The sequence below is a fragment of the Moschus berezovskii genome, chromosome 7, assembly GCF_049115385.1.
Source record: "Moschus berezovskii isolate FMDL1 chromosome 7, NW_MosBer_1.0, whole genome shotgun sequence".
Classification (NCBI taxonomy): domain Eukaryota; kingdom Metazoa; phylum Chordata; class Mammalia; order Artiodactyla; family Moschidae; genus Moschus; species Moschus berezovskii.
The window spans coordinates 70487673-70513632 of NC_142466.1; the positions used below are offsets into that span (position 1 = coordinate 70487673).

The 25960-nt window shown below is 42.6% G+C and overlaps 1 protein-coding gene across 2 annotated transcripts; it reads left to right on the forward strand.

Annotated features, from left to right (window-relative positions):
* Window positions 1–462: 462 nt before the first annotated feature.
* Window positions 463–25089, forward strand: ANP32B (acidic nuclear phosphoprotein 32 family member B). Of its 2 annotated transcripts, none has more exons than XM_055427115.2 (7): window positions 463–858; window positions 10523–10672; window positions 13671–13793; window positions 19161–19350; window positions 21777–21901; window positions 23510–23585; window positions 24545–25089. In XM_055427115.2, the coding sequence occupies exons 1-7, from the start codon at window positions 805–807 to the stop codon at window positions 24610–24612; spliced, it is 786 nt and encodes a 261-aa protein (XP_055283090.1). In that variant the 5' UTR covers window positions 463–804; the 3' UTR covers window positions 24613–25089. The 2 variants fall into 2 exon arrangements, with proteins under 2 accessions (XP_055283090.1, XP_088694126.1); XM_088838000.1 differs by lacking the exon at window positions 463–858 and adding an exon at window positions 1858–2311.
* Window positions 25090–25960: the final 871 nt, after the last annotated feature.

The window sequence follows — 25960 nt, forward strand, 5'->3', positions numbered from 1 at the left end:
CCATCCGCCCAAAGAGACGCGGGGCTCGGGCCGCCGGCCCCACACGGTGCGGAGGCGCGGAAGGTGAACCCGAAAGCCCTTGTCCCACGCTCTCTACACCTTTCCCGCCTTCGCGGGTATCGGGCTGGCCTGGTCGAGTCTTCGAGGAAGAACTTGGTCTTAGGGACCCCCGGACCCGGGCAGTAATTTATTCCCCCCCAGCCCTCCCAGCAAACGTCCAAGCGAGGGGGTGGAGACCCGCCTCCGGACGCGTGGAGGACGGACCCCACGGTCTCAATTCAGCGGCAGGCGGGGAAGCCCCCAGGCGGGTCTTACATCAGCCACCCCACGTACGATCGGAGGGCGGGAGGAAGTCGCTCCAGTCCCCGGGGCTGCGCCTTTCTCCCCCTCCCACCCCCAGCCTCCGCCCCTCCCGCCGCGCCTCTTCCCCGCCCCGTCCTTGGTGCACAGCGGCTGCCGAGCCGAGCGGCGCCGCGCGGGGCCGAGTCGAGCCGAGCAGCCACCCGCGCCGCGTCGCCGGTTTAAGCGCAGTGCGGGGCCGCGGCCGGGGGCGGCGGTAGTGAGACCAGAGCTGCGCTCCAGCCCCCTTTTCCCTCCATGGTTTCTCTCCGCTCCCGCGAGTAACTTGGCTCCGGGGGCTCCGCTCGCCTGCCCGCACGCCGCCCGCCGCCCAGGACCGCGCCGTCGGCCTCTGCCTCGAGCCGACCCCTTCGGACGGCCCTCGCTGCGCAGGCTGGGACGCCTCTCCCCCCTCCGCCCCCGCCGCGGAAAGTTAAGTTTGAAGAGGGGGGAAGAGAGAGAAACATGGACATGAAGAGGAGGATCCACCTGGAGCTGAGGAACCGGACCCCGGCAGCTGTAAGCAGACCCCTTTCGGGCGCCCTCTCCCCCCGATGACTTGCATGTAATGGTGGCCACCTGCGGGGACCGGACCGCGGGGTTTGCCGGCCCCGGCGCGGGGAAGAGCGCAGCTCGCGGGCTCGGACGGGGAAGGCGGGCGGGCGCTGAGAGGGGAGCGAGCGCGCGGGGATTAACTCTTTGGCGCCCGCGGGAGCCCGCGGCCGTCCGGGGAAGGCAGTGGGGTAGGGGAAAGCAAACTTTGAGCTCCTCGCCCGCCGGGGTCCTTGCCCTGAGGAGCGCGTGTGCGTGTGGCCGGCAGCGAGGGAGGGAGGAGGGGATTGTGTAACGCTGGGAGCCATGTTTGCAGCCTCCCGGGATGCGCGGCCGGGCGGAGGTCGGGCCTGCCGAGGAGCCGCGCGGCCAGCCGGAGCCGGGCCCGCTGCGGGCCAGGCTGGGCTCCGCGCGCCCCAGGCCGGCCGGGGAAGGGACTGGGGGTGTGGGGGGCCGGGGAGGGTCTCCTCAGGCCGGGCCTCGCTGTTGGCGCCGGCCGGACTCGGGCAGCGGCCGAAGGGCGAGTAGGGGGCTCTGCGCCTCCGAGGGGGCCCGAGCGGGCGCGGCTGGGCGCGCGCGGGGCGGGGGAGGGGCGAGTCCGGGCGGCGTAGGTGGCGCAACCGCCGCCCCTCCCCAGGCTAAGTTTGAAAAAAGGACGCGCTTCCCGCCATTTTTCAAGCCTAAAAATAAAACTTTCTCCCCCATTTCTCTCGCTCCCCTTTCGCCCCCCGGCCTTCCCCAGCCCCGGCCTCCCAGGGCGGGCGTCGCTCGGCCGCGCCGGCCGTTGTGGCGTAGACGGCTGCTCCCTCCCCCCCGCGCTGCGGCGGCGGAGTCCGGGGGCCCCTGCCCGGGAGGCTGGCCCCTCGGTGTGGGCGGGCGGCGGCTCCTCGCGTCAGCCCGGGCGCGCCACAGGCCGACGCAGCGCCATGTTGGCTAGCACTCATCTCCCTCCGCCGTGTGAGCCAGCAGGCTGGCTCGGCCTGCCAGGCTCCGCTCGTCTGTCCCGGCGGTGGCTGTGGGCCCCGCCGGTCCCCGGGCCGAGCCTGCGGCTTGTTTGGCGCCCGCCTCGCCACGGCTCGGCTCGTTCTGGCGGGAGCTGCGCGCTCCGGCCGCCGCCGACTCATCTCCTGGGCGCACTGCCGTCCCCTCCCCCCTTCTTAAAAGGGCAACGCCAGGCGGCCGCCTCCGCCCGACTCGGGCGTCTAGGGGGTACAGGCGGCTTTCGGCTGGGCTCGGGGGCCGGGAGGCCTCTGGCCCCGCACGTGCTACAGGCCGTCGAGCGAGGCCGGCACTCGCCTGCCGCGGCGGGTGGGCCTTTTAAGAACCGTCTTTCTTCTCTTCCCCTGGTCCTCCTCGCGGACTAGAGCAGTTTCCTGCGGCCCTCGCCGGCGGGCCGCGCCTCTGCCAAACCCCCTCTCGGGTGAGTGGCGTCCTCTGTCCCTGGGGCAGCCAAGGGAAGTCTTTCCGTCTGCGCCCGGGCTGGCGATGGGCTCGCTTGGTGCCATCGGAGAGTTGTGGGTAACAAGTTGCCCACTTGTGGAAATTTGTCAACCCGGCCTTCCCTTGTGCGCACGAGGTTTTTGAACCCCTGAGGTCCCCACAAATGAAGTGCGGGGTTGTGGCACCTCGTGGCCTCCCCACTTGTCCTTGGAGGACCTCGAGGGGTGAGCGTCTCGACGCGGTCGTCCCTTCTGGCCATCAGTCAGACATTTTGTTTCGACCACGTGCTAGTATCCTGAACTGTTAAGCTTCTTCACACCGTAAAACTTGCAGAGTTGTGATCCCATTTTGAGGCGTTGTTAATTTAAGACGTTTGAATTATTACTGCGTAGTTCCAGGTCAGTAGAATATGGAGGTATTTGATTTAGCCAAATTTTCCAGAAGAAAATACACAAGAATTTTCACAGTGCCTTAAAATGTAACATTTGAATTCTTTGAATGTGCATAAAGCACTATTAAAATACTCCGCTAAGAGCACCGTTGTTCCTTCTGGGAAACACAACTGGGCTGGTTGTATATGGATTTTTTTTGTATTTGAAATAACTAATTATTGCTTTTGAAAACACATATACATGTGCACGTGTTAATTTCTCAAGAAATCAACTTAAGCCTTGCCCTTTTGCCAAAAACAGGCTAAAGTCGTGTGGCTGCTGCTGCTGCTAAGTCACTTTAGTCGTGTCCGACTCTGTGCGACCCCATAGACGGAAGCCCACCAGGCTCCCCCGTCCCTGGGATTCTCCAGGCAAGAACACTGGAGTGGGTTGCCATTTCCTTCTCCAATGTGTGAAAGTGAAAGTGAAGTCGCTCAGTCGTGTCCGACCCTTAGCGACCCCACGGACTACAGCCAATCAGGCTCCTCCATCCATGGGATTTTCTAGGCAATAGTACTGGAGTGGCTTGCCAAAGTCGTGTGGCTATTTAACTTAAAAGGTTAGTTTGTCAGTTGCACTGTTCACATATCGGATACGCAAGCCACAAGTGACTATTGGCTACTTTATTGGACTTCACTCTCCTACTGTAATCCAGTGGTTTTATTAAGTATTTGTGTGCCAACAGTATGGCAGGGCCTGGAAAAAAAGTGTGAACAAGGCAGAGAGCAGCCCTTTCCCTCCCGAAGCCTCAGAACCCGGTGGTGCCTGTTGCACTGTGCAAGTTAGGGGCCTCAGGAGAGTGTCATGGGAGCCAACCAGGATTGTGGGGTAAGAATGGCTCCCCTAGGGACTTAAGGGAGACTGAGTAGGCCTTAGGTTTTTAGGAGAGGAAAGATTTGACCTTAAGCAGAAGGCTTTTCGAGCTGCGGGCAAGTGGGGTGGTAGATTTCAAGGAAATTTTAAAATATTAATTTTAAAATGTTTTGCACAAAAGCATCATCCTTAAGGTAAGTGAGAAGTTACAAAATGATTCTAAGTCAGCTAGTCACATGGCTCCATGTGTGTGTTGTGGAGCCAGCTGTTAGATTAGTCTTGACCTCTGGGATCCTGTACACTCTTTTCATCTGGGAAGAGAGGAAGAATCCTGTCTCTTCTAAACCTCTTGGTATAAGACAGGAGGCTCTTAAATGCACAACAGTATATTCCTTGGTTGACCTTGATGTCATCCAGTGAGATAAAAGACTGAGGAGGGTAAGTGGAGGTTTGCTCTTCAGTGTTTTTGTTTGTGAAGATCAGATGGGCTTTTTTTTCTGAGAGTACGGCTTCTTTGTTATTTATTTGCAAGTTTGGAGAAGACCCTGGTAACACTTTACCTTCTTGGGTTCTTTAAAATACATAGGACAGACCAAGAGAATAGGTTCCATTTCACCTGTTACTAACAGGTGTGCTGTTTACCTAAGGGAGTGACTCATAAAGAAGTACATAATTGAGTTTTTTCTGAGTCCAAAACACCTCTTTATGTAAGAAGTTTGTTCTCATAGTTGAAAAATGGCTTAAAATGGCATTATAAAGTAATCTTTAAAAAGAATAGTGATCACTATTTTAAAATACAGGCAAAGGGTAAGAATTATTTTATACAAAATATTGGTGTTGTCAGTTGTTTCATTGAGAGCAAATTGTATAGCACTAGAACATACCAGGTACACCATGGAAATTGATGGAACTGTCAGATGTGGAAAGAGACACATGCAATGATGGATATTGATACAATCTATATCTAGATCTGGAATTTAGATATATTCCAGAATTGGAGGAAAAATGTCTTTATGTGAGGCTATCATTTTCCTGTTATGCCAGACATGCCACTGATACGAGCGCCTCATTAACAATGAATCTAGGGACGTCTGTGCACCTGGTGGGAACAGTGGTGGCCTGTATGCTAAACTGAGACATTTCATATTCCACAAATAAGCATACTTTTTCCTTAGTCCCAAGATACTGACAAAAAAATTTTTTTTAATACATAATGTGAGAGGACTTCCCTGATGGTCCAGTGGTTAATACTCCATGCTTCCAATACAGGGAGCATGGGTTTGAACCCTGGTCAGGGAACTAAGATCCTGCATGCCGCATGGCAGTGGCCTTTTAAAGAAAAAAAAAATCTGTAACATGGGAAAAACCTTTCCCCCAACTTTTGGCATTTACTGTGTCTATTGTGATTTTAAACTCAAGGGCTTATTCAGATTTGCTGCATAGCAGCCAATTGGGTTCTTTCTCTTGTATTATATAGAATATATATTTCTTATATTCTTTAGTTTATAGCTTCATTGAATGAAAAATTAGATACAGATAGGATTAAAAAAATAGTAGATATAGATTAAAAAAAACTTAAAAAACCCAGGAATCTCACACATACCTATTCTGCCACCAAGATATTCTGGTATAGTCCACAGGGAAAGTTTTTTTTTGAACTTGGATCTTACTATTAATGAATGTAATACCTTGTTAAAGTATAGTAAATATCTATCTTGCATTGTTGATGTCTGCATAGATCATAATTTAACCATCCTCATTAGGTGGTTAGAAAGTTTTTTGCTGTTTTAATTAGTATTGTAACAAACATTTTGTAATGTGAATCTCTGCCAAATTGCTTTTTAGAGTGGTTCTCTTTTTTACCTACCCACCAGTAGGATGAGTGTTTCTTTCCTTCATACAGGCAGTTTTGCCACTCAAACACATTTCAGTACTGCTAATGTTCTATTGTCATTTTGCAGACATTCTTTTAAAATAGTAGCAGGGTGGAAGGTCTGAAGGGTGGTTAACTCAGAAGGACGGGAATTGTCAAGGGTGGCAAGAGTTACTTTCCAGGTTTTTGGATTATTTCACTCACTATAATAATCATGTATTTTCTAGCTAAAATAATTGATAACTTAATGATCTTTAATTCTCCATATTGTCTTTCCCCCTCTTATAACTGTTGTAACTGATAATTGGGGAAGGTCACTCCAAGAGTAGCTAGGTGGCTCGTTCAGTAAAGAACCTGCCTGTAGTGCAGAAGACATGGGTTTGATCCCTTGGTCAGGAAGATCCCCTGGAGAAGGAATTGGCAACCCACTCCAGTATTATTGCTTGGGAAATCCCATGGACAGAGGAGCCTGGTGGGTTACAGTCCATGGGCTCCCAAGAGTCAGACACAACCTATTGACTAAACCACCACCAGCCAGGGAAATAGGAAATGAGACCAAGTGGAAAGGATGAAAGGAAAATTCCTTGATCTCCTCTGTGGCTCCTAGCCCCAATCTCTGTAATTTGGCTACCATGTATTTCAAATTTTTCATGGGAAAACTATAGAGTATCAGCTTTGCTGATAGCTATAGAAAACTAAAAAGTTGCAGAGGAAATAGTTTGGATTTTTGTTTTTAGTTCTTAAGTGTTTACCTTAAATTCATATTTGTGGAAAAAGAACTAATTTAGTTGGAAAATAAGGGATGAGGAAGAGTGAATTTGGCCCCAAAAGTTGTCATGTATCTTGAAGCGGAAGACCAAGTAACTGTGCCTTGGATCAAATAGTGGTAAATGGTACACACAGATGTACAAGTGCCTGCCAACATTCCCTCCTGGGAGGGTTTGGGACATAAGGAGGAAAACTAGGGCTGTTTTTCCTTGATTCGAACCTCCCATTTATTGTCAGTCTATATCAGGAGGCAGTGACGACATATGTCCCCCATCCTTGTATACCCTCCCTTGTAAGGCATTCTGGATCCTGTCACACTCAGGAAGGACTTCAGGGAGAGGGAAGGCCTAGTTAAATCTCATATGCTGCTGACCTAATGCCTGAGAACAGACACCTTTTCCCCAAAGTCCTGTTTAGAACTTTAGGCTGGCTAGAAGGGTGCTTATGGCAGGCTTTCCAGGCCTGTCATCCTTGGGCACAGCCCTAAGTGAACCCTCCTTTGGTCTCTGCTTTCTGCAATAATTTCCACTCTGCTGTGTGCTTGTTTGTGGCTCATCTTCTTGCTGTGACTCTGGACTTTGTTCTGGGGTTAACACATTTCTTTACTACATCCTTAGCCTTGCTGGAAAAGTTCAGGGACATGACTTCACTGCTGAGCCATACGGCCCTTCCCTGTACTCACCCCAATAAATTGTTTCCTCCTACTCACGGAGAAAATTAAAGGTCTCGGGTGTGTATTCCCTGACTTCTCACTCCCCGCTTGTAAACTTAACAGCTCCTTTTCTTATCCTATCTCTTCTCCATCCTCAAGAGAGTAGAATGACATCTCATTTTTAATACGTATCTTTTATGATTTGTTGTAAACAAACAAAATGAGTTTGTTTACTGATGATTTACATTTTTATGACTTGTCTGCTTTTTTGTCAGTATTTCTTTTGGGGTATTTGTTTTTTTTCCTCAGGGTAAAACCAATATGCTCAAGAAAAAGGTAACTATATGCATATACCTAGAATTTCCATATATCAAGAAAGGTAACAAAAATCTTGAGAGAGGTTGATTGTCATTTTAAGATAAAGAACTTGTAACTCAGAAGATTCTGATGTTTGTTTTTTCACCTAGCAATAGGTTGTGAGGAGATCATCCTTATTACAAAAGAAATTTCACGTAAAAAGATAGCATGGCATTATTTATAATAGGGAAAGTTGGGAAACATGTTCAGTACAGAGTATTGTAATTTATTTTACATCATACCTTTTAATTTCTTTAGATATTAAAAAGTATAGTTGTTAATTAATACTGTGCCATGTTACTGTATTTAAAATATACAGAGACTGAAAAAAACACCAAAATATTAAGTGACGAATAGCAGCATGCTTTGCGTGTGATTATGCCTATCATCAGAAAGCAGTTTCTTTCTATATCCAGGTTTCCTGTTTCATCATTTCCTCAGTCCCCTACAATCCTGACACAAGCTCCTATGCCAGTTTTTCCGTGTTTGACTGTTGTAAATGCTCTTTCTCATATTGGAATATCCAGTTCAGTCGCTCAGTTGTGTCCAACTCTTTGCGACTCCGTGAACCGCGGCACGCCACGCCTGCCTGTCCATCACCAACTCCCGGAATATGGTGGTAACTAAAATAGGCATGACCTTGCCATCGTGATGCTTGATGAAATTTAAAATCTAGCATTGACTCTTTTTAACCTTAATTTTTTTTTAATCTATCAATAATCTCATTGTAAAAGTGTTAGATAAGATTATGGAAAAGTCCCCAGGACAGTCACTTTTACTCCCTGAGAAGAATATAAGAAAGTGAATGTGTGACAGGTTACATAAATGAAAACATTTTATGTATTCATCCCCCATTGTCTTCTGGAGATGTCTCTCCTTGATGGACAAATTATCTAATTTTTTTTAATCCTCCCCCTTACCCCAGTAACTTCTTATGCCTTATTTCATAAGCCTTTCTACATGTTTGAAACTAATGCTTCACCTTTGGGTACTGCTACTACTAATTCTTCTCAAGTTTCCTTTGCAGGATCCCCAGGATTCCATCCTTGGTTCTCTTCGTAGGAATTCCATCCTTCCACTACTCACTGCTCTGATGACTTCCAAATATAGAACTTTAACCTTGAACTCCAAGTTCTGTCCAACTCCATGGGGATACTTTCACCTGGACTTTTCATGAGAATCTTAAACTTGATATCCTTTGTAGTATTCATTACATACCTGCTCCCTTCCACGTGCCCAAAGCTGTTCCTTCCTATTTCCATCCAGTTGCATAGTTCCCATTTCTTTAAACCAGAACCTTAATTCCTCTCCATCTTCTCTCAGACCCAACAATTCGGTTTGCAGATTTGGACCACTTTAACATCTTTTTTTCCCTACCGATTTCTCTTTCTTGATTCCTGTTCTGCTGTTTGCTTCAGCAGACTTGTTCTCTTTGACTCTAATTAAAGCGGAATTTTACCAGTTGAGAGAAATGTCCAAGAAGTGATTTCACCCATGAGCTGGGAGGCAAAATGGCCATCTAAATTCCTCCTTATTTGGCTTTTGGCATATTGGTGTCATTCTGTATAATGTTTTTGGATTCTCTGTCAGATATAGTCATAGAAAACCCCCAAATCAAATGAAGACATTTAGTTATATTTCAATATACTGCTTAGGTTGGTGGGTAGTTACAGTTGACTTTTTTTTTTTTTTAATGATTTGTTGGTTTTCCTTTTTTTAATGCAAAAGAGATACATGTTTATAGAAGATTTAGTACAGACAGGAATAAAGTAAACCACAAAGGTCCTTGTCATTCTCCTACACCTTTTCCCAGAGGTTATTTTCTCAGCTTTCACTGTGTCTAAAGCACTACTTTCTACAACAGTTCTACTTCACTTTGAAACTGAGGCACAGATAGGTTAAGTGACTTGCCTAAGGTCACAGAAGTTGTAAATGGCAGGGCTAGAAATTGACCCTAGGCATCTGTCTCTGGTGCCCAGCTCTCCTCAGTTTACCTTAAGTTTTCAGATAGGCTAATTTTTATCAGAAGAGGGAAGACTGTCCATAAAGAGAAAAGTGGAAGGAAGGGAAGAAAGAAACAAAAAGATGTAGTGGACTTGTGTGCATCCTGAGATCAAGGCTTCTGAAGAGGAAGTAGAGTAGTAGCGAGTGAGAAGTTGTGGTGGTGTGGGTATCCCTGACTCTTAAGAATCTGTTTCCTTCTCTGTAATGGGGGGAGGGGGGGTATGGTGTTAAAAAGAATAATGAGTTAATTCTCCATTAATGTTAGCAATTGCTTGAGTAGTATCCTTGGATTTTGTATGGGAGGATAAAGATACTAACTCCTATTTTCATTTTAGAGCTGTCAGCATCTCATACATGCTTGATTACACATTATTGCCATTAAATGTGTTAGATTCACTGCAAGAATGCCTTTGGCAGTTAAAACTTATTTGCATCCGTGTAAATTTATCAAAACATGTTTAAAACTGGGAAGTATCAGAGTCAACCACAGAGCAAGAATGGCAATAGAGATTAGCATGGAACATATTTACACAGTAGACTTTATTAAATAATCAGTATTCAGAATTTTCACATGTGATACTCTTGGATGGGTTTGAATTCTGAATTTCAGGATCTCTAAAGGAGGAGATTTTGTGGCCTGAAAAAGGAATCTAATACCTAACTGTTTTCTTCCATATAAATATCTTTTTTACATATAAAACAAAATGATCTTGGTTTTTAATTAAGAGCTCTTGCATCTTGGTCTTTTCCTAGTGTCAAGATAATCTTAGTAAGGATTAATCAGACCAGAGGTAGAAATGTTAGTCCAGAAACCTGTAGCCACAATCTCTTAGTGACCTTGCTGGAAAAGTGAAGCTTTCTTCTTGTGTCAGTCTCCTGGGCCTCGTGGCTTAAAGGAGTTTATGGGTGGGATGGGCCAAGAAGAGGGGTGGGTATCTTCTCCTGCACCTGTAGTTAAAGCGCCTCTTGGAACAGACTTGGGAAGAGGACTAAGGCGGGGGGTATTGTTTCTTCACTTAACATCTTAAGAGGTGTAGTTTCTGTCTCTGGAAAGTAGAGTTAAAATCTTTATTTGTAAGCATGGTGTGACATTTTACTCTTGATATCTATTAGAATATTGTTATTAAAGTCTTAATCATTTTTTTCATTTATTTATAACTATGATCTGGGTCGAAGTAGAGGCTGCCCCTACATGTGGGTGATTTGTTGGGTATTTATGGTTGGAGGTTTTCCATTGTTCTTTGTTTTCGGTATGTTTTTGAAAGCTTTTCTTCCCTGCTTTGTCACCCACAGGTTCGAGAACTTGTCCTGGACAATTGCAAATCAAATGATGGGAAAATTGAGGGCTTAACAGCTGAATTTGTGAACTTAGAGTTCCTCAGTTTAATAAATGTAGGCTTGATTTCAGTTTCAAATCTTCCCAAACTACCTAAATTGAAAAAGGTAAGTGCTTTTTCTTTTTAACAATAGAAGAGAACCATTCTGGGGAAGGGAAAAAGAAACAATTCTATCTGTAAGGAAGCATTTAGTGTAGTAGAGGGCACATGGCCTTTGTAACTGGGCAGATCTGGAACTCAACGTTCCATCCAGCTCTATCATTTCCCTGACGGGTGAATCTTTCTCAGGTTATGTAATCTCTCTAAGACTCAGTTTCCTCATCCGTAAACTGGTGATACAACCTGATCTGGCAGAATTGCTATGATGTTTGGAAATAATACATGTTGGATGCTCAATAAATAGTTATGATGAATAATTTAGTACTCAATAAGTGTTATGGATTTGTTGCTATAATGTGACTACATTTTGTTCTTAGTATACTCTGGGTTAGGAACCATGGGTTCCTCCTGCTTTTCATGTTTAATGTTGATTAAGGGAGGATTAAAGTATAGACCTTTCATATTTGTAGCCTATGATATTTCAAGTCCATTTTGTAATTCTTAATGACTCGGGAGTTTAAAATGTGTTGTGACTGACTGAGAATTCATTTAAACAAAACTGCTGTATTTCCCTTGCCTAGTTAATGGTCCATAGTTAGGGCTTTATTGGTCTAATTATAAACCAGTCGCTATCCTCTCTTAACACTGCCCACCACCACCCCCACACACACACACACACCCATCCCTGCCACGCACCAAGGAAAAAAAAAATTCTCAAGAAAAATGTTTTTTTGTGTGTCTTTGCACGTTAACCTGTCACAAAGCCTCTGCCAGAACTGAAAGAAACTTAAGATCTTCTAACCTTGTTTATAGGCACAGACCCAGCAGTAGACCCAGACAGGTACAGTAATTTGCCTAAAGCCACCCACAGAAGTGGTTTAGTACTAGAGCCAAAACTAGAACCATATCTCTTATTTGGTAACCCACTACCTTTTCCATTACATATGAAAATGTGTGTGGTCTTGGCAGTGTTGCAGAATTCTCTGCTGATTACCTAATCTTTTTATTAGGGAATTTAAGTTGAAGCTTCATCTAAGAAAGATACACATAGAAAACTGAAATGAAATTTAGGCAACAGATATGCTGTTCCTATATGCTTGCTTGACTCTTGAGAGAGACTTGTTTTCTGGTTAAATACATGAATTAAAATCCAGAAGTGCTATGTGTTTTAAATGCTCAGGCAGTCCTCATGAATTTCAGGGCAACCCTGCTATTAAGAAGAATTCTGTTATATTTAAATTTGTAAATTTCTTTTCTTTTTTCTGATAGATATCTACTTTAGAGGTTCAAGTGTAACCCATTTTTGTTTATGTAGATTTATCATGACATTGGAACCTCTAGTAAGCCCACTGATGGCATTTTAGCCTGTGTCTACATAAACTTGGTACTAGCAGGTCCCTACTATGTGTTTTGGGTTCTCTTCTGCTTTCCCAGCACCCTGGTACATTTTCCTGAATTACTGTGGTCTCTGTACTGTCTTACTTATTCAGAAAGTCACAAGAAACAGGTTCTGAAAGAAATGTCACGAGTTTCCTAAGTTACACATTGATTTAATTTCAAAATAAATATGCCACTAAATGTTTTGGCAGATTGCCTTGTTATCTCTCCTCCCTAAGATACTCATGTTGAAAGGTTGTGAATATTACATATGTTGATATTCTAACCAACCAAGAGAAATTTTAGATATTTTACTGGACTGCTCATCAGAAGGGGGAAAAAAATGTATTGAAATGTTTTATTTTTCTCTTCTGAAATGCTTAAAAACACCTAAACAGACTTCTTGTCTTTAAAACTCTTTCTTTCAGTGAATATTTAAATTTTTAAGAGTTCTGCTCTGCATCATATACTTCATTTCATTGCATGCCAGACTAAATTACATAAGTTTTCATACTATTCTAGGTACATAGCATAGGGAGGAGCACATTGAAGCTAGTCTCCCTGACTGCAAATCATAGGTTCACCACTGTAACAGCTGTATAATCTTGGGCATGTTGCATAGTCTATTCTTAGTTCATTTTCCTCATCTGTAAATGGGGGTAATAATTCTACTTACCCTTAGGGTGATTGTGAGATCAAATGAGTTCATGGATTTCTAGTTCTTCGAGCAATGCTGTAAGTACTTGGGTACTTAACACTTAAGTACTATGTAAGGATTAGATACAGTTACCTTTGTTGTTGTTGGCAGTTAAAGTAGAATTGAAACCAGGTGTCTGGCCTTAGTTCTCTCACCTGCGAAATAAAGAGTTTGAATTAGATGCTCTCAACTGTCTTTACTTTTCCAGGCTCCAATTTCTTTCACTGTAATATTCCTTGGTGAAGGCTCATTCCTTCATTGGCATACCACTTACCACTCAACTTGACCTGCAGCAAAGAAATTAGAATTCTTATAAAGGCTAATGATAGATTCGTGTAAGAAGTGTCCTCTGGGGACCTGGTTTCCCCAGCCCTGAAGCTATTGCCCCATTCCCTTTCTTGAAGTCATGGAACTTCTTTAAGGGCTTGTACCATTCCTGTAGCCTTCAGGGCAGCATTCCCTGGTGGCTTCCAGATGTAGAACCCCATGGCAAGTCAGCACTGTACAGAAACAGATTAGGTTTCAAGTGGGCATCATGAATTTTGCTTGACACACAGAATAGCTGCTTAGAATGCATTTACCTTTCCTGGCACATACAGCGTATTGCAACTTCTCAAAGAATTCTAATTTGCTTTGGCCCACTTTTTAGGTTAGAAAATGTATTCAGTGATGTTAGGGGCCAAACTGTTAAATTTAGCAGCTGATTAAGAAAATGCAACTCTCTCATCCTTGCATGTCTCTCCTTCCCTGAAGTGTTCCTAGGATCTGTAATTTGGGTTTAATCAAACAAAATGAACATACATGCCCTAATAAAAAATAGAGGTAATTTGATCTTGGTAAGCGTTTGAGAACTGTATTTGTTATTTCTAACACTTTAATGATAACTGTTTCTCTGTGTGTTTGTGTGCTGTGTGCATTTTCTCTTGAACAGCTTGAGCTCAGTGACAATAGAATCTGTGGAGGTCTGGATATGTTAGCAGAAAAACTTCCAAATCTTACACATCTAAACTTAAGTGGAAATAAACTGAAAGATATCAGCACCCTGGAACCTTTGGTAAGTAATTGAGAATTTGGAAACCAGGACTTATTGGTCATTTTCATTTTCATATTTCTTTATTGTGAGGGAAATAACTGGAAATAATAATTGAGAAGGTGGTGGTTTTTTAATAATACTTTTTATAGGAGTCAAGAGTAGAAGATCAGAACCCTTAGTTACATGTGTTCCTGTGACTTTGCTCTCCCCCCCTGTTTATTGTGACCGCTAACTTCAAAGGGGTAGTCTTTTCTTTTTTGTCCTTTTTAAATGTCATATATTGATTATAGCCTTAAACGTTTATCTTAAAAATTTTTCCCCAGACTGGCCAGGCTATTCTATACTTTTATAGAAAAGGCTGTCTGTATCGGGTTGGGCATCTAATCTGATGGAACAGGCCAAAGGCAGCTCCAGTGAGTTTTAGGTCTTCTGATTCACAATTTTGAGCTCCAGCTGGCTCACTCTTTGCATGGGAACCCCCAAATTCTCCTCTTACATGCTGGGATAAACTATGGAAAGTTACATTTAAGTGCCAGTTGGGTTATAGACTTTGTTGTGTGACCTTGGGCAAGTTGCTTCTTCTCTCTGGGCCTCAGTTTCCTCCCTAATAAAGCAGGAAGGATAGTGATCCCTGCCTTACTTACCTCACTTAGGCATTTTGAAAATAAAATAAGGTAATGTACTACTTTGTAAGTTGGAAGCTGTGCTGATGGGGGTCTAGTTAAATGTAAGTTGTAATTATCAGAAAAGAGTTCACAAAGCAACGTTGGGGGCCTGTTGCTCTCCTTTGCTCCATGAATTTTGCTCCCCCCCACCGCCTTTTTTTCCCCCCTGTTATAGGTACATTCAGATACTTGGGCTCCTTCCTTTCTCACTAGTTCTGTTTTCTTCCCAGTTAATGGTGGGTGGGGGATAGCCCCACTGACTCTTTTCTTTTGATGCCACCTGGAAATTCCTGTGATTTCGAGATTGTTAACTGACTTTTTCCCTAAACACGACATTCTATTCACAGACGTAGAATTCTGTTTTGAGGCTGATGAAACTCACACTTGTTTCATACCTCCCAGAGAAGCCTGTGGCAGCTTTGTTTTTTTCTGTTTTACATAAAGTCAGTATTTCCATTGGACTTAGCTTGCGGACATTAATTGGGAGGGGGCTAGTCAGGAGATAGGAACTGTCTTTCAGGATCCAGCAGAGCAGGACTCAAGAGGAAAAGGCATCCTTCTGCTGTCTCTTATCTTTTCTGACAACACAATATATTAAAATATTTGAACTTCTTATCATTTGCACAGAATATTGATATTTCAAGGGAAGATAAGAGTTAAATTATGACTTCTTTTCATGAAGATTTCCTGCTGAAATAGAGTTTTTTTCTCTCCTAATCAGTAATCGGGGCTGTATTCCAGTGTAAATTTAATCGCTGTTTACCAGGACCCTTTGTTTTGATGTTTTGTTAAATGGACTGCATTTAGCTCATTTCTCATAAATGTTGGGAGCCTGTTGCTCACCGTTACTCCATTTTTTGCCCCTTTTTTCTATTAGGTACACTCAGACACCTGGGCTTCCTCCTTTTTCACTGTTGTTTTCCTCCAAGTCAATTCCCATTTCTTGTGTATAAGCAGACTTTTATTGCAGTTTTCCTTATTCAGAGATGTTAACATTTGCCTATTGTATCCTCATGTAATTCAGAGAAGAGAGAATGTCATTTTAGAAATGAGACTGAGTTTAATTACACAGCAGCTGCAGAATAAATGGTGAGCAGGAATTCTAGTCCAAGGCCATTCTTTGCACTGCCCTTGGAACCTGTTCATCTCTTTTTAACCTATAAATTTACTCCATACCCCAATAGACTTAAACTGGGAGTTCCAATACTAAATTAAGCGCTGATGGTCTCCCTTCGGTCCCATGGGCTATACTAAACCTTTGTTGTGTGTTTAATGACAGCCCTGTCAATTCATAGTAACTGTAAGCATAGGAACCCCTTTTCTCTAGAACAGAGTACCAGGCCATACCTTTCCATGCTAGATCACTGGCCACTGCCTAATTCTCATGGCAACTTAGTCTTCTTTGATGTTTCATCAGAAGCTTTTATCAGTGTCCTAGCATTCAGAGGCAGAGCAGAAGCAAACATTGTGTAGGAATTGTTTGCATGAGTGTTCCTGACCTGATAAGTGATTTATATAGTAGGACCCTTTGGCAGTGAAAGTCTTGATTAAGACTTGATTAAGCAGTGAAGTATGAGACATAATCATTATATAATATTTACCATTTTTGGAGGATCTACTGTGTGCCATACACGGTAGTGAATGCTTTATGTATGTTATCCATTAATAATCTTAACAACATTTCTACAAAATGGATAGAAATAACATGGCCCTCATTTTACACATGAGGAAGCTGAGACTTAGGAGAGGCTGAATCCCTTGTCCAGAGTCACACACTTGGCCTGCCAGTGACAAAGCTATGGCACCGCACACCCAGGACTGTCTGGGGAAGGCAGAGCTCCTGCTATTCTCCTTAACTTGCTGTTCCAATTCCTGGAGGTGCTAGGTGGGTCTCCTGAAGTTAAAACTTCAGGGTAAATAAAACTGTAGGAGAAGGTGAAGGGGGGAAGTGTTGGGTCCATTTTAACTTCTGAAAGTATTCTTCAGTGGGGAAAACACCATCTCATCCTCATCAACCACATGCATTTTGAACACCGTCTACGTTGAGCCCAGTTCTTACAGTCAATGCAATGATTGTGAATGCCTCTGCTTACTACAGGGACATTAATCGAGAGACAAAGAAGGCATCAATTCAAACTTCCTTGGACACCTTTTTTAAGAGACCTGGGCCATCCAAACCATCCCCCAAAGCCCTTCTAAATTCTAAGAAGGCAAGCAAAATTATTGTTAATAAAATGTTTACTGTTTATTATGGCTAGCCTATTAGTTTTAGGCCAAATTTCTGAAATGGTAGAGTTGTGATTTTTTTTTTTTTAAGCAGTATTTACATATTACATTGGGATCCTGAATAATCTGTGTGTAGTGTATTTGGGGTCTTAAAGCACAGTTTTAGAGCTTTAAACAGTTCTAGAGTACTCCAGTTATTGGGGTTTTGTTGTTTATTTGCTTTCACTTCATTTTCTAGCATACTGTTCGGCACATCCAAGTTATTCATAATGGTTCCATTCTGAAGACGTAGCAAAAAATGTTACAGATTCAGAGTTTCAGAAACTGGAAAGCCTTGGAGGCCCTGTGTGCTAGGCTAGTCAAAGGAATTAGAAAACGGGCTTGGGGCACTGTTGAGCATGATCAGGAGTTGTATGTATTTTTGCACATCCATTCCTAGGAAATAATATTGACCAATAAATGACTCGTTCCTTTGAGCGAAGAATTTCATACTGAGCCTCTGTGGGAATGCTACCAGGTTTACTCATGGTTCTATCTTAAGGGGTATAGTGTCAACATATTTGTGAAAAGAAAAGTTTCCCCAGTTACCTGGTGTGGTATTTCAGCATTTCTTTCCTCTTTGGCAAGAAGTCATACCTGGACTTCTGGGGGTTGGGGCTGTCCAGTAGGGAGCCTATTCTGAAAGCTACATGACATAAAAGTCATTCTCCCTACTATCAGGACTGGGGACAGCTTTCTTAAGACTTTAGGTACCAACTTAATAAACACATTATTGGATCCACAAACTCTTGGATAACTGCACATTGGTGTTTTGAGGAATACATTTTCCTGTTGCTATAATCCTGTTCCGTGTTCCCTGCCTGGCTCTATGTTCCCAAGGGCTGTTCAGGGAGAATAAAGCCAGTGTGGGAACCTTTTTATAAGGAATATGAAGGTTTGTGAGTGCAGGGGTCAGCAACTCTTGCCTCTACAGGACCAGGTAGTAGATCTTCTAGGCTTTATAGGCCGTATAGTGTCGCAGCTTCTCCACTTTGCCATCGTAGCACAAGAGAAGCCATCCATAATACATAAACAAGTGAGCATGGCTGTGTTCCAGTAAAACTTAGTTTACAAACACAAGAGGCAGGCCAGATTGGGTCAGCTAACTGTCATTTGCCAAGGTCTGCTTTAGAGCAATGATTTTTAAGTCATTTTGTAACTCCCAAACTTACACAGATACTTCAAGTCCTGAAGACAGAGTTTTGTTTCATCTCTGTGTCTTCCCAGGTGCTTGTGAACGTTGAAGTAGATTTCCCAATAAAGCATCAGTCTTTAAAGAGCATTTGTTTTTTGCAATTTATTTCATAAAGAGGTCCTCTTAGTAATATTTAGAGGATGCCAAACTTTTGTATTAACTCAGAACCATTAAAAAGTTAAGTTTATGAATCCATATATCCATGTTCCCCACCCCCACTCCCTATTTTAAAAGGCACCAAGCCACATAGTAGTTCACATTTTGTGTTTACTCTTTATCAGTTTGCTCCCTCTTTTCCTCCCTTTGAGGGTCTGTTGTCACTTTCTGTTGCTATCTGCTTACTTGCCTGTAATACTACCTCTGCCCTCCCAATCTCTTAATTCACCCTTAATCAAAACTTAATAGACCTGGTATTGAAATACTAGTACATTGAGGTAATAATAAATGATCTGAGTAGAATACACAGATATTTTCCTATCAGTTTGGCTGCTCAGAAAACTTCTGGGCCAAGTTTTTAGATCTTAACTATTTTAGATAATGAAACAGGTTTCAAACAAATGAGGTATTGCAACAAAACTTCAAGGTATGGTAAAATCAGAAGAATTTTGTATCAGGAAGGTCTGGTAATAGTATCAGTCTTTGCCCCCAAAACTAAAAAAGAAGAAAAGAGTGTAAAGTTTCTCTTGCTTTCGAAGTTTCAACTCTGTGAGTTCCCCTTGTTTCCCCCAGCTTGCATTGACTCCTGTCTTCCCAGAAAATACTTATATTCCTACACCTTGTGCTTTACTTTGTTCCATTATCGAGTGTTTTGCATCTGTGTCCCCAAGTAGAAATGTCAAGGACCTCGATGCTGACTGAATTGGTATGACTGAAAAAAATTTTCCCCCTATTTTCCTACCACCCCAAAAGCACTGATTGCTTGATAACCCAGCATGGTCTTATTGGTCATTTGATTACTCAAGTCTCTTATTTGTCTCATACTGTAAAAAGATCCACCTTTAATACTTAAAATTCATATTTCTTAGATATAGTGCCAAAAGGAAACAGTTCTCTGAGAGGATTAGAGGTAGAAGGGAAGACTAGTTAAAAATCTAGTGACCAGTCATAAAGGTTGCGATGGACTTGAGATGTTTTCCTATGTACAAGGCTGAATAGGTAGTACTTATTGAATTCAGTGCCTAGAATTTTACCTCTTTAGGAGATGGTTTTTGTTGCTTATGTTCCTTTAGTTTAGGAGGTATGTTTCTTGATCCTTTTCTTCAGAAAAAGTTGGAATGTCTGAAGAGCCTGGATCTGTTTAACTGTGAGGTTACTAACCTGAATGACTACCGAGAGAGTGTCTTCAAGCTCCTGCCCCAGCTGACCTATCTGGATGGCTATGACCGAGAGGATCGTGAAGCCCCAGATTCAGATGCCGAGGTGGATGGTGTGGATGAAGAAGAGGATGATGAAGGTGAGTGGGTACTGAATGCTGTTGCTATCAAGAAAAATAATCCATGCACATAGGCCTTCTGTTAAATTTGGGGTTCTTAGGACATTGAACCTGCCTGCAATGCAGGAGATCCAGGTTCGATCCCTGGGTCGGGAACATCCCCTGGAGAAGGAAGTGGCAACCCACTCCAGTATTCTTGTCTAGAGAATCCCATGGACAGAGGAGCCTGGCAGGCTACAGTCCATGGTATTGCAAGAGTTGGACATGACTTAGTGACTAAACTACCAGGACTTTGAAGTCTTCAAATGATTCAAAATAGACAATGGTTTGTTAGCTAATTTGTTTTGAATTTGGAGCCTAGAGATCATAAACTGTGCTCCAACCCATTGAAGTGGTTTATGGTTTACGAAAAGGACCATTGCCTCAAGTCTCTTGCCTTTCTCCTAGCAGTTCCCCTTTCTTGACTACTGCCTGTTTATCCTTACCATCTCACCTTTGTCGGCACTTCCGGGAAGCATTTTGTGATGCTGGAGTTCCTGTGTGTGCCTGAGCATTCCCTCGCTTACCTTTCTCATAGCACTTGTTACCCTGCTATTCTTGCCTGTTCTGACTTCGCTATGATTATCTTCTTATCTCTTTATCTCTAAGTGCAAGGCCCTTGCACTTAGTGGGTACTTGGTACATGATTTTTATATTCAAATATAAATATCTTTCCTACTTCGATATATGGCTAGAGTTTTAAAAGGTAATGATTTGAAAGCACTGTATGTTGAATTCCATTTTCTCTTTAATAAAGGAAATAATCTCTGGCTATAACATGGAATTAGAATATACTTTTTACTTTTGACATTTGATCAAGGTTTTTTCATCCTGTTACCTTTAAGGATCTTAATATATTTTCTACCCAAACTAATCCTCCTACTTAGCTTGTGCTTTCCTTACACAGTGACTTGTTTAGTAAGAGTCACTCTTAGGAGAAAAGGTTTTTCACCTGAGAGGCTTAGAGGAAGCAGAACTATTAGTTATCACATCAGTCAGCATGAAGAAAATTTACTATCCTAGAATTCCTCATCTTGCTGGAATTCGCAGTATTACTGTATTTGAAGCATTATTTTTGATATCTCTTTAAAGATAGAAGTTTATAAGGCAGAAATAGTCAAGAAAAGTAAAGAACACCATCAGGAACCTTGGTTGCAATCAGTGGCATAGTACTCTGGAAACATTTTACAGTTTTGTTTTGCAGCAGATTTGAGATAAGGCAAAAAGACGTGGGATGTTAGATGGTAAAGTGAATAGGACACTGAATAGGATGCTTCATCTTGTTCCAGATGTTCTTACCACTTAGTCCCTTCACTGCTGGTTCTCCGTTTCTCTTACAAATCAGTCTGGTTATCTATTTAAGTTCACCTTAAGTGGGTAGAGCAGCCACTTGTGTGCAGAAACCTGTAAAGGAAATTCCTTGAAGAGTGAAAGGCAGTTCTTGAGAGCAGGATCAGTTAGGCGAGTATTTGAGTTTCCTGCATGCCAGGCTGCAGAAAATAGTTTTAAGAAAAAACAAACATGGTTCCTGTCCGCTTGGAGTTTACTGTCTATCAAGAAGAGAAATGTTTAAGTAATCATAACTAAATAATCATAAGTGAGCAAAGTGTGTGGTAATGGAGAAGGACCCAGGTACTTATGTGAGAGCATGCGAGCTGAGATTGCGGGTCTGGCCTGAGGAAGTCATGTTTAACTGAGACTTGAAGGCTGAGCCAGTGTTAGTCATACAGGAAGGAAAGGGAAGAGGCAGGAGAAAAGCACAGTGAGCTCCAGGACCTGGAGAGGTGAGAACTACTTGACTAGGGGCCTGCACCAAATGCAGTAAAGATACAGGACACAGGTGCCTGGCCGCCACCACTGTCCCCATCATGGAGTTCTTACGGGTGTTCCCCGGGTTCCTGATTGGCACAGCTGGTTTGTGGTGGAGCAGGTTAACGCCAGAGAAGGAGGTTTGTGGGGGTTTTTTGGTTGTTTGGGGTTTTTGTGACTCTGTACTATGGAGAATTTGAGACATAGACAAAGGTAGAAATAACAGTAAAACTATTATGTTCCCGTTACTGAGTTTCAGCTGTGATTGGTTCATGCCTGATCTTATTTTATACACATGCACTCCTACCCACTTCTCCCCTTCCTTATTTTGAAGCAAATTCTGGACACTGTATCATTTCATCAGTAAGTATTATAATGTACCTAGGACTCCTGGCCTCTGGATTTTATGGATCTCAGGTCAGAAGAACTGAGCTTCAGCAGCTGTTGAGGAAGGAGGTGACTGTGGTTCATGGTTTTCCCTGATATTGATGTGGCCCAGCATTTGTCCGTGGGCCAACCCAAAGCTCCCTGCCACCTCAGTAGGTATACCTTGTGAGACACACAGGGTGTTTGATGTGTTCCTTTTGCACTGTTTTCAGAAGGAGAAGATGAGGATAAGGAGGAGGATGAAGATGGTGAGGAAGAAGAATTTGATGATGAAGAGGATGACGATGAAGACGAAGATGTAGAAGGGGAGGAAGATGAAGATGAAGTCAGTGGGGAGGTCAGTGCACCTCTTGCTGCCCTGCTTCCCTCTTGTAGTTAAAGTGTGGATTGTTTAAAAAAGTCTTCTGAAGGAATTAGTATACTTGTAAATAGCTGTGTAAATAGACTAATAGTGGTCTGACTAATTTAGCTTTTGTCCCCCTTTTAGTAAATATTAATACTAAATGGAATACTTACTGAATGCTAAACTAGACAGTGCTTGGCTCTCCAGAGTAAGTTTTGACCCTTTAACTTTGGGAGGCAGTAACAAGTTGAGTCGGAGAAGGCAATGACAAGCCACTCCAGTACTCTTGCCTAGAAAATCCCATGGATGGAGGAGCCTGGTAGGCTGCAGTCCGTGGGGTCACTAAGGGTCGGACACGACTGAGTGACTTCACTTTCACTTTTCACTTTCACACATTGGAGAAGGAAATGGCAACCCACTCCAGTGTTCTTGCCTGGAGAATCCCGGGGACGGGGGGCCCTGGTGGGCTTCTGTCTATGGGGTCACGCAGAGTCGGACACGACTGAAGTGACGCAGCAGCAGCAACAAGTTGAATATTCATTCATTAGGGTGAGAAAGCTGGAAAAATTGAGAATTGATGAGATGTCCTTCCTTTTGTTGTATTGAAATGAAAGGTATCTTTACCAAGTCTAAGCTTCTTGTATATCTAGCTTAATGAAATAAGTACATTATGTACCTTCTGTGATAAACAGTTAAAGATGCAAAGTTGAATAAAAATGTGGTCATACTCTGAAGGAGCAGGGAAGGGGGTCTAATTTATGGGACACAGTAATAACAGAATCTCTGAGGAGCTGAAGAAGAAGCCATAACTATCCTTCTAACCACAGAAGGACAGGAGAAAGGAGTGACTTTAATCCTAATGGGGATTTGTAAAAACAGGCCATGAAAATTAGATGTCGTTAAAAAAAAATGTTCTTTTAGAGTACAAATACAAGACTGAGCATTTTATAATCTTGTAGGTAGCTAATGAAATTAAGTTTCTGAAAGAAGCATTTTATTTTAAAAGAGGGGGTGGATATAGAAATATTTGTTCAGGGACTTCCCTGGTGGTCCAGTGGTTAAGAATCCACCTGCCAATGCAGAAAACATGGGTTCAGTCCCTGGTCTGGGATGATGCCACATACCTGGGAGCAACTAAGCCTCTGTGCCATAACTACTGAAGCCCACCAGCTTGGGAGCTCGTGCTCCACAAGAGAAGCCTCTCAATGAGAAACAATGCACCGCAACTGGAGAAAGCCTGCACGCAGCAGTGAAGACCCAGCACAGCCAAAAATTACTTAATTAAGAAAAGAAATCTTTGTCCAAACCTGCTTTGAAGTTGAAGGTTTTAAAATTAATTCTGGAGTTATCCACTGTAAGTTGTATACTAACGAAAAACGTCTGCCTGGTAAAATGCTTCTGAAAAGCAGTTTTTTAAGAAAATTTTTAATTAAGGCCATTAAAGTAAAACCAGCAGCTCTCAGTATCTTAAATAGATAAAAGTAACATTACAGTTTTCTCCTTGAATGAACTGTTAAGTTTATTGGCAATTCTTATTTTTCTTCCTACTTCTCAGCTGGGCACAATTAATCTAATAATGGTGTGCTGTTTACCATTCTTTAGGAAGAAGAATTTGGACATGATGGAGAAGTTGATGAAGATGATGAAGATGAGGATGAAGACGAAGATGAGGATGAAGGTGGGTTAAGGCATGCACTTTGGTCCCCCTCAGTTAAAGATCAAGGGAAGTGTTCATTAATACAGAATTTGAAATCATGGAGAAGAAAATAAAATACCTTTGGCCCTGGTGGTCTTCAGAGGCAGTGATAAAAGGCCTATCAGTGTGTGTGTACTGGCTCATCCCCCTGCTCTACAGCAGTTAGTAATGCCTGTCTGAGGGAAGGAGGCCCTGGCCTCAGTCACCACATGTTGTGTTTTTAGACCCCATCATTTGTGTTACTGTTAGGCATGAGATTCCTGTGTTCGGGATTTATTCATTTAAAAAAAAATTTTTTTTTTTAAATTGGAGTGTAATCTTTGCAGGATAGATAAACAACACCGTTACAGTTTTCCTTTCCCCACCACAATTAAAACCAAAGAAACACTTGCTTATTAAAAAGTAGATTTTAACACTTGTGTAAGTTTCAGAGCACTGGATTGTTTGCTGCGCTTTCTGTGAGTTTATACTTTCCAGCAGCATCTTTGCTCTGTGCCCGTCTCAGAACTAAATTTACTTTGGATACAGCAGTGATCAGATCCTCATCTCTGCCTTCAGGGAGATTTTTAAAACACAGTTTAGTGCAGATTTAGTTACCTTCATAAAAGTAATCATGAGTTTACTAGTTGAAAAGATAGAACGATGTGAAAGTCTCTGTGTCTCAAATACCTAGAGTCTAAGAAATCTCTTAAAAGTTAATATGAACTACAGTTTGAGTCTTGCCATATTCTAGGCTAAGTACTTTGCACTGGTTCACTTAATCCTCAGAATAACCCAGTGGAGTCAATGCCATTGTCCCCATTTTACTAATGAGAAAATAGGCTTAAGGAGCTCATCTCCTAACCATTAAATTCATTGTTGTTACTTCCATTTGCAACAGTTAGGCAAACTATATATATGCCTTTCCGATTGTCTCAAAGTGAATTTTTGTTCTCATACAGAAGAGGAAGAAAGCGGGAAAGGTGAGAAGAGGAAGAGAGAAACAGATGATGAAGGAGAAGATGATTAATAAGACCCCAATAACCTGCAAAAAAAGAACTGTTCAGTGTTGGTTGGACTGCTGACATGGATTTGGTAGCTGTTTTTTTTTTTTTTAAGGGAAAAAAAAAAAGGTAGCTGTGATACAAACCCCAGGACACCCACCCACCCAAAGAGCCAAAGAATAGTTCCTGTGACATTCCACCTTCCTCCATTTAGTCCCTCTTGGAAATCCACCACCGAGCTTGGGGACTTCACCCCAACAAAATTGTAAGCGTTGTTAGGTTTTTGTGTAAGACTTGCTGTAGCGTGGATAGCTGTGATTGGTGAGTCAACTGTCTGTGGCTACCAGTTACACCAAGATTGTAACAGCATTTTTACTTTCTGTACAACAAAGAAGCTTTGTAAATAAAATCTTAACATTTTGGGTCTGTTTTTTCATGCTTTTCTTTTCAAAGACTTTTTTTTTTACATTAGGACATTGTGACAACTGGCAAAAAAAATATTTTTAAGAATTTAAGTGAAATAAACACATTCCTCTTTGATAAAGCCTAGTTGTATGCTTACATTTGTAAATTAAGACTTTGTAAGCCTCTGTTAAAACACACTAAAGAACTGGTTTCTCTGGTGTTTTTTTATTAGTGGTTGTTGAGAAATACACAAGTGTGTAGAATCTTTGAGCATTTAAACCTAATCCTCATTCTTGATGACTGGGAGTAAATGAAGTAGACTTCTGAAAAATGATGTTTAAAATTCAGTGCTGTGGAACCCCTGAAAGGCAGTAAAAAATGTTAGGTTCAAATAATAGGTGAATTAAGGAAAAGGAGGGTCATACAGCGGAGAAGAGTCCCAGGAGATCTGAATTGTAGTTCTGGCTCTGCTACTGGTTTCGTGTGTGACCTTGTGTTGCCCTCTGGATTACCTCCCAGTCTATAAAATCGAGGGGGTGTGACCAAATGGCTTCTGAAAGTCTTTTGCAGCACTGATGGTCTCTGACCCTCACTGACAGGAAGGTCTGAAGGAAAAAATGAGCTTTGTGCCAAGGCTGAAACACGAAGGGATTGACTGGCAGGTGAACAGAGTGTGGTTTGTTATCAAGACAGGCGCGCTGAGGAGGAATGACATGTGAAAAGCTTGGCCTGGGGAGTGGGCAGGCACTGCCTGAGGTCAGCTCGGCTTCTTTTTTTTTCTTTTTTGGCAGAAAGATGGAAATTTGCTCACACAGATCTTAAAAGGATTTGGGGGAAGAGTAAAATACTCTGCAGTCTGTATGCGGTGGTTCAATACACGTGTGACTGTTGTCAATAATTTTTGTAGTGGAAGATCTGAGGATTGTATTGGTAACTCTTAGCTGTAAGCTACTGGAATGAGTGGGTTTT